The 8,585-nt window shown below is 41.7% G+C and overlaps 1 protein-coding gene across 1 annotated transcript in view; it reads left to right on the forward strand.

The window, feature by feature from the left end:
* LOC109567084 (ATP-binding cassette sub-family C member 4-like) overlaps nt 1-5,644 on the forward strand; it is a 62,979-nt gene extending 57,335 nt beyond the window's left edge. The window contains exon 10 of the mRNA XM_070799970.1: nt 5,510-5,644. Coding sequence (XP_070656071.1) covers nt 5,510-5,644 — 135 coding nt within the window. The remainder of the gene's footprint in view (nt 1-5,509) is intronic.
* The last annotated feature ends 2,941 nt before the right edge of the window (nt 5,645-8,585 follow it).

Consider the following 8,585-nt stretch of genomic DNA (forward strand, 5'->3'; position numbering starts at 1 on the left):
GGGGCTGAGTCAGGTCCCAGTGCTGAGGTGACGCTATCAAGTAGAACATTAGCGGTGTTTCCCACCTTCAGTCTCCCTCTAGTGCCCCCTACTGGCAACCTAACAAAGGCCACCTGGCAAAATAGTCTGAACTGCTGCAGTGACTTGCAGAGACCCAGCTTCTGCATCACAGATGAGAGTTTGGAAAGAAAGGCAAATCAGGGATGAGAGACTAATTAAACAACCAGCGAGTTTCTTACACAATAGCTCTGTTCTGCACACATGGCAAGCTCCAGGCTTTGGTCTCTGGATATCTGTCTAGTATATTCCTTCCAGGTTTGGTTGGCTCTTTCTATCCTTAGTAATTTAATATTTCCTTCCTTAGCTTCATTTCCTTCCTCCATCTATTCCTTTTCTCTCTCTTTTTCATTTTCTCCTTTTCCTCTGTTGCTTGCTCAGTTTCAATACATGTTAGGATGTGCCTTTATAAAACAAGAAAAGCATTCTTCAAAGGATAAACTTTGGCAGCAAATAATCTCAAGGAATGCAAGATACTTTGAGGTATTTTGATGGTCCATACTGTCATGTGAGTGTATGTTCCTTGGTTCTTTTTCTCATCACAACAAAGATTTGGAGCAACGGACATTAAAGCCCTTGGCGCATCACAGCTCTCGGGTCTTGGACAAACCGTGTTACAGCTCTTAGGCAAATCAGTGTTACAGCTCCATTTTATTTAGAAGATAGCAGGAGAATCCAAGACTCGAAGAGAAGACAGTGGAGGAGTGCGTAGGGAGGGAGAGAGAGACAGCGCACACATGAGAGAGCGAGAGCGTGTGCGTAGGGAGGGAGAGAGAGAGAGAGTGCCCGCGAGTGCGCACGTGCGCGTGAAAGAGAGCTAGAGCGTGTGTGCACATGGGAGAGAGAGTACGTGAGAAAGCGCTTTGGCTCTTCCTTTTATATGTTTTTTCCTCCACTTGGGCCTGCCCTATGCAAATTGGGTTTAGCCAGGAGTGTTGTTTGTTCTGTTTGTTCTGCCTGAAGTCTTCACTCTGGTCCTCGGAGCTTCCTTGTCTTTTAGCCACCGCCATTTTGGACTCCTTTTCCCTATTCTACCTACCTAACAATACAAAACAGGCAATAATCACTAATGAGTGGCCAGTAATACCCACAGTTCTTTATGTCTCATGATAATAGAACTGTCTTTTTTGACTTGGACAGTTCCTGGAATATCACTTCCCACCCTACCTCACATGCATTGTCAGATGGGACATCAGTGGGGACACTGAGTAGATACAAGGTTGTCAGAACTGAGGCAGTGCCTGTAGCCTCACTCCCTGAGCTGGATGTGCCCAGGAGTGAGGTCTGGGGAGACAGACGACAGGAGTGGGGCATCCCCAACCAAAGGGATGCCCTAGGCGCCAAACCATGCATCTGGTTACCTGGACTAGACATCACAGTAGGAAGTGGGCTCTACCTGCAGACTTTCATGAGGCATGGGGTGACATTCAAGACTACCCAACAGTGACTCTTAATTTCCAGAAATGTTTTGTGTCAGGCATCCTTAATTGTTCATTTTGTGTTCTTGATGCTAATTGGAAAAGTAACCTTTTATTGCTAGATTTTACCTGTCACTTTGTTCTTACCTCTCAACATTGCATTTCAAAGATTGTCCCCTAAAGCATCATTCTTCCATTATAAATAAATGATGCTGTGAAATTTACCTATTTCAAGCCCTTTTCCAGGCTTTAGACATAGTAGCAGAAACATGGCTTGATCTCCAGCTCAATTAAGGGTCTGTTCAATTAAATTCTTTGCTCCTAAATGTACCCTAAAGATTTATTTTTGGGTTTTGGTATTATAGCATTAATGGTAGCAGATTCTTTTTATTTTCTAATTCTTAGAAATACTGTCACCTTGGAGTGTGTGGTTGGTTAGGGAAACTGAGGAAGGACAGAATTTGGACATGTCATCTGGTCTCTAGTCTTTCCCATTCTATTGTTTTCCTCTATTTCTTGGCATTGATCACTGAGGAAGGCTTTCTTATCTCTCCTTGCTTTTCTTTGGGACTCTGCATTTAGATGAGTATATCTTTACTTTTCTCCTTTAGCTTCTCTTCATTTATCAGCTATTTAAATAACCTCAGATATGCAGATGACACCACCCTTGTTTCAGAAAGCGAAGAGGAACTGAAGAACTAACTTCTTCATGAATGTGAAAGAAAAGAGTGAAAAAGCTGACTTAAAACTCAGCATTCAAAAAACTAAGATCAGTCCCATCACTTCGTGGCAATAGATGGGGATACAATGGAAACAGTGACAGACTTTATTTTCTTGGACTCCAAAATCACTGCCGATAGTGACTGCAGCCATGAAATGAAAAGACACTTGCTCCTTGAAAGAAAAACTATGACCAACCTAGACAGCATATTAAAAAGCAGAGACGTTACTTTGCTGACAAAGGTCTGTCTAGTTAAAAGCTATGGTTTTTCCAGTAGTCATGTATGGATGTGAAAGTTGGACCATAAAGAAAGCTGAGTGTCAAAGAATTGATGCTTTTAAACTGTGGTGTTGGAGAAGACTTTTGAGAGTCCCTTGGACTGCAAGGAGATCAAACCAGTCCATCCTAAAGGAAATCAGTCCTGAATGTTCATTGGAAGGACTGATGCTGAAGCTGAAACTCCAATACTGTGGCCACCTGATGCGAAGACCTGACTCATTTGAAAAGGCCCTGATGCTGGGAAAGGTTGAAGGCAGGAGGAGAAGGGGACGACAGAGGATGAGATGATTGGATGGCATCACTGACTCGATGGACATGAGTTTGAGCGAGCTCTGGGAGTTGGTGATGAACAGGGAGGCCTGGAATGCTGCAGTCCGTGGGGTTGAAAAGAGTCAGACATGACTGAGTGACTGAACTAAGCTGAACTGTCACCTGGTCAGTCCTAAAGTGTTATCACTCAGCACCTGATCTGCAGATGTGAACATATGTATCCTCTGAACAAAGCAGCTTTGTTGCTATTATCAAAATATGTTCATTTATTTAATGCTTTACTTACCGATTTGTTGTTTAGTCACTCAGTCATTTCCACCTCTTTGTGACCCCATGGACTGCAGCACACCAGGCTTCCATGTCCTTCACTATCTCCTAGAGCTTGCTCAAACTCATGTCCACTGAGTCAGTGATGCCATCCAACCAGCTCATCCTCTGTTGTCCCCTTCTCCTCCTGCTTTCTATCTTTCCCAGAATCAGGGTCTTTTCTAATGAGTTAGCTCTTCACATCAGGTGGCCAAAGTATTGGACTTCAGCTTCAGCATCAGTCTGTTCAATGAATATTCAGGGTTCCTTTAGGATTGACTTGTTTGGTCTTCTTGCAGCCCAGGAACTCTCAAGAGTCTTCTCCAGCACCACAGTTCAAAAGTATCAATTCTTCAGTGCTCAGCCTTCTTTATGGTCCAACTCTCACATCTATACATGACTTCTGGAAAAATCATAGCTTTGACTAGATGGACCTTTGTCAGCAAAGCAATGTCTCTGCTTTTTAATACACTGTCTAGGTTTGTCATAGTTTTTCTTCCAAAGAGCAAGTGTCTTTTACTTACCAATATCTCCTGGTAAATTTCCATAATCTCAAATTTTTCTCTCTTGATGAATGCCTATGAACAAATTAAAGAACTTTTATGAAACAATGTCTGGCCAGTCCCTCCCCAACTTTCTAGTTTTGTCCCACTCTGCTCACCCTCCTTCCTTTACAGCTAAAATCACACTGATGGTCTTTCAGTTCTACAAATTCAGTATTCGCTATCTTACAGTGTGCCCTCTCTAGACTTTTGGATTAGTCTAAGATGACTGTGGTGGCAATGGTGAGATGGTGGGGCTTGGGGTAGATAAGGAAGTGAAGCCAAGTGGACTGCGTGATGGATTGAACATGGGATCTGAGGAGAGAGAAAGAAATTGATGTTGGTTTCTGGGTACAGAGACTGAGCATCTGGGTGAGTAGGGAAGACAGAGGGAGAAGGGAGATGCTAGGGTTCTCTTTGGAGCCTGTCACCTTTGTGATGAATGACCTTATTTCTAGGAAAGGATCTTACCCTTCACTGTGGAGCTTCCCTTCTCACTCCTGTGTTGGGAGACCTTCAGTGTAGGACTCCCTGGTTGCGTTCATCATTGATGTCACAGGGAGGTCCCACCAGGAGATGTAAACTTGGCTACTTGTTTATATTTTGTTCTGAACTGCTTGTGGTTGCTGACTCCTCTGGTAGGAATGGCAGGATTAGACCTCAGGGGACCTCTGCACCCACCAGTTACAGAGTTGGGGATTGTCCTCTGTGCTCCATTTACCCCAGGTATAAAGCTTGTATATTTTTCTAGAGCTTCTGATTACCAGTTGGCTTTCAATTCAGCAAAAACATCACCAGTAATGTTCTTTCTCAAAACTTTAATTTTTGAGGCAATCTTATTTTTATTGCTTGCTTTAGAAATATAGACATACCTTGTTTTATTGTGTTTCCCAGATACTGCATTTTTTTTTTTTTTTTTTTTACAAATTGAGAGTTTGTCAAAAACCTACATTAAGCATGTCTGTGGGTGGCATTTTTCCAACAGCATTTGCTCATTTTGTGTCTCTATGTCACCTTTTGGTAATTTCTTACAATATATCAAACATTTTCACTATCATTGAAGTTGCTCTGGTGATCTGTAACATCAATGATCTTTGATATTGCTACTATGACTTACTGAAGTCTCTGATGATAGTTAATATTTTTTAGAAATACTTTATTTTTAAGTTAAGTTATGTACATTGTTTTTTTCATTGTTCTTTATTGTGCAATAATGCTAATGCACACATGCTTGGGTACACAATAATGTAAACAAAGCTTCTATGTGCCCTGGGAAACCAGAAAATTCATGTGACTCACTTTACTGTGATGTTCATTATATTCTGGAATTCTGAAACTGAACCCACAATAGCTCTGAGGGATGACTGTACCTGTTTCCTTTCTGGAAAGCAAGTGATTGTCTGTTCTGAAAGCTTTAAGGACATAAAGACAAGTCAATCTACTACGAAGTCTAATGTTCCAGAGGGCAGGTGGCCAGCCTGGAGGAGCGGCTGTGGAAGTGACAGATGTTTGATTTTCTTGAATCAAGACATTTCCCAACGCTGTGTATCTTATAAATAGCCCTCAAAGCTCAGAGTCTGAGAGCTAAAAGCACTAACTAATGATAACAACCCCAAAGGCCCTGGGCAGAATATAAAACGCTACAGAGTGTTCAGTTCCAGTAATCATAGTTATGATTAAAGCTTTCATTTTTCTGAAAATGAAAGAATTTTCATTTTCTTCCTTTCCTATAACCATATAATAATGAAAGGCTTGGCTGGGCCCTTGTCTCCCAGTGAAACATGGGAATCAAACCATGTAAATACCACCAATCCTACCGCCCAAATTCTCCCTGTCCTGCCCCTTTTTGAGATATTGCCTGAGTTATGTTACTGGGGGATATTGTATGCTAATGGGTTTCTTTCTGCTGTTAACAGGTTTTGGATTCAGGGACACGAAAAGAACATAATCAGCCAAATAATTTGCTGCAAGATAAAAACAGCCTATTTTACAAGATGGTGCAACAACTGGGTGAGGCGAAGGCTGCTGTCCTCAGTAAAATGGCAAAATAGGTGAGGCTGTTGCAGGAAGCTGTAATTAAAATTCGCCTCCAGGATTTACTATTCTCAGGATCTCCACCAAGGGTCGGGGAACAAGCACTCTGTGTTCTTTTCAATAGAAGCCTCCAGAGAGGAAGCTTCATGATTGGGTCTTTGACAACACATGGCAGGTGGAAGGCAGGTCTGCTGGGAATCTGCAGCAGTGCTGGGGGTGGGGTCGGGATGTGTGAACCCTTCTGTGTGCGTGCACCTGTGCCTGAGAGAGAGATTTTGGATTTGACTTTCCACATGTTTGGACTCTAGGTTCAGATTCTCATGGAACATAAGAAGATTTGTTTTTTTCAGACCCTTTACATTCATTCTGATTGGTACTCAACATATTTGTGATACAAGTTCCATCAAATAATATCCAGGAAATTTGAGAGTTTAAGGGGAAAAAAATGGAATATTTCGATTCTAGGAAGATCTTCCAGAGAAAGGTGTAGGTCTCTTCTGTTTCCTAGTCTGTAAAGAAAATTCTTACCTGAAATTATCACTTTCTACCTAATTCTTTGTTGTTTAGAGTTAGGTCCATTTACGCCCCCCTCCACATTTCCTCTACCTTCTGGATGATGAAATTGTCATCAGGACAAATCAAGAACTCACAATAGCTTCACACTGTAGTCTGAATGGTGCCTGAAGGTTTACAGAGCACTTTCTCATAGATGAGGTGTGTGAGGCACTAAGCACTGTGTGTGGTGTGAGGAAGGGGCTCAGTGAGTAACATTCAGGTCACGTGGTATCTTCCTAACAGAGGTGTAGTGGTAACCAAGGTCTGGCTTAAGAGACTTAGCCACTGTCATGCAGCCATCTGCAAGTCTTTCTGGGACCAGGTGGGAGTGGGATTGGGCTTGATGGGAAGATAGAGGGAGGGAAGGAAGGTCTGGTGTTCTTGTCCCTTAACATGTGTGACTCAGGGTGGGATGTGGCTTCCTCATTGAAAATTTATCTCTGGGTGTTAAATTATAGATGTATATTCCATTCTTCATACTTTTCTGTCTTCCCAATATTTTCACTTTTAAACAGAATAAGATTATTTGTATAATATTTAAAATGCCTTAAAGAAAACATGTTCTAGTATCTTAAGTACTTGTATATGAAAGATTTATCTAAAATGTGGCCTGAGTTCATCACTGTCTCCTCTCAATCCTCTGTAGAAATGAGGAAATGCAGAGCAGGACCTTCCGATGCTCATCAGGTAGGAGACTTCCTGGGTCCCAGAGCTGGCTGAAGAGTTGACAGAACTGGAGTTCATGCTTAGGTTTAGGGAAGAGGAAGTCTGTGTTTTGAACTTTTCATGAGTACTTACATTGTGTGCAAATGTTGAGAAGATGAACAAGGAACTCTATATTTTTTTATGCCTGAAATTCACAGAGTACTTTTATCCACTAGAGTGTCTCCCAGTCAGGCCATCCCTCCTGACACCTCGAGAGCCAGGAATCTCCCAAACCCTTTTGGTCTTTTGACCTTAGGCATTTCACATCAAAAAGTGGTGTTCCCACCTGTATGTCAAAGTCTTCATTTTAAAACTATATCATCATAACATTGAGTAATGAGAAAAGGAACACAGAATTTTAGATTGGTCCAGATAATAAGATAATAGGATTCAACCCTCTCTTTGTACAGGTGAGGAAACTAAGGTGCTTTAGAAGGAAGGTGGTCCTATATACATAACTGGTGTTAAGCTAGTTTGCAGCAGACACAGAATTAGAAATTTGGTCTTTTAGTAAATATTTTAAATCAAGTGTAACATACATAATGAAGCAGACATAGGTCATAGAATTAGATATCTTGTGATTTCAGGTCTAGTAATCCTGCACCTACTCTAACAATATTAATGGTAAGTTACATTTGTGTAGTTCTTTATAATTTATATAGTTCTCACATGTATGATTTCATTTACTCTCCTGATGGTCCATTTTTATTCCATGTCATGAATGAGGAGAGTGTGTTCTGAGTGCACCCAAGGTCACAGAGCTGGTCCAGGGAGCACAGAGGGGGAATTGCTGAGGGAGGCTGAGTGCTGTCCTCTGTACTACCTTCTGTGTCGAGCCTGAGAACACTGCTCCTGTCACCTGGTAGCCAAGGTAGGGCCAGTCACCGAAGTTCATGGTGACAGAACCTCTCTCTTGGATTTCATTCCTGCCACTGGCTCAGGTCCCTCTACAGAAAAAAATACATTTCTGAATTCTCATGCCATCTTGACATTATTTCTGCATACTCTGCATCCTCTTAGGAGGAGAAGCTGTCAGATTATCAGTTTTTTTAATGTGCAAGCATCAGATATCAATGCATTGTTTAGAGCTATAACACGGGTCACGTTAGCCTAAGTCACGAGGTTTCACTCTATTAGAACAGAATTCATTCATATGAAAAGAAAACCCAACATCTGGAAGAAGGTGCTTCCACATCATATTTTGAATGTGATTGAACTTGTAGCTCAGGAGAGCTGATCACTGTCTGATTGACTTTTTTGGATGATCCATGAAATAGTAGAGAAAGTACCTTTTAGATACAAAAAGCTAAAGGGGGCAGGAGTTCGCTAGGGCTGCCATACAAAAACCAAAGAGGAGGTGACTTATAAAACAGAAACTTATATCCTCTCAGCCCTGGGGGTTGGAAGTCTGAGGTAAAGGTGTCAGTGGGGTTGGTTTCCTCTGGGGTCTCGCTCCTTGCCTTGTAGACACCATCTTCCCTCTGTGTCTTACATGCTCTTCCCTGTGTGAACCTGTGTCCTGGTCTCTTCTTATGAAAACTCCAGTCTGTTAGATTAGAACCCACCTGTATGATTTCATTTTAACTTTATTTAATTTACTAATTTATTGCCTCCTTAAAGATGTCATCTCCAAATACAGTCACATTCTGAGGTTCTGTGGAGTTTAGGATTTCAACATGTAAAATTGGAGGTGAGAGG

This window comes from Bos indicus, chromosome 12 (genome assembly GCF_029378745.1).
Source record: "Bos indicus isolate NIAB-ARS_2022 breed Sahiwal x Tharparkar chromosome 12, NIAB-ARS_B.indTharparkar_mat_pri_1.0, whole genome shotgun sequence".
NCBI classification, from domain to species: Eukaryota; Metazoa; Chordata; class Mammalia; order Artiodactyla; family Bovidae; genus Bos; species Bos indicus.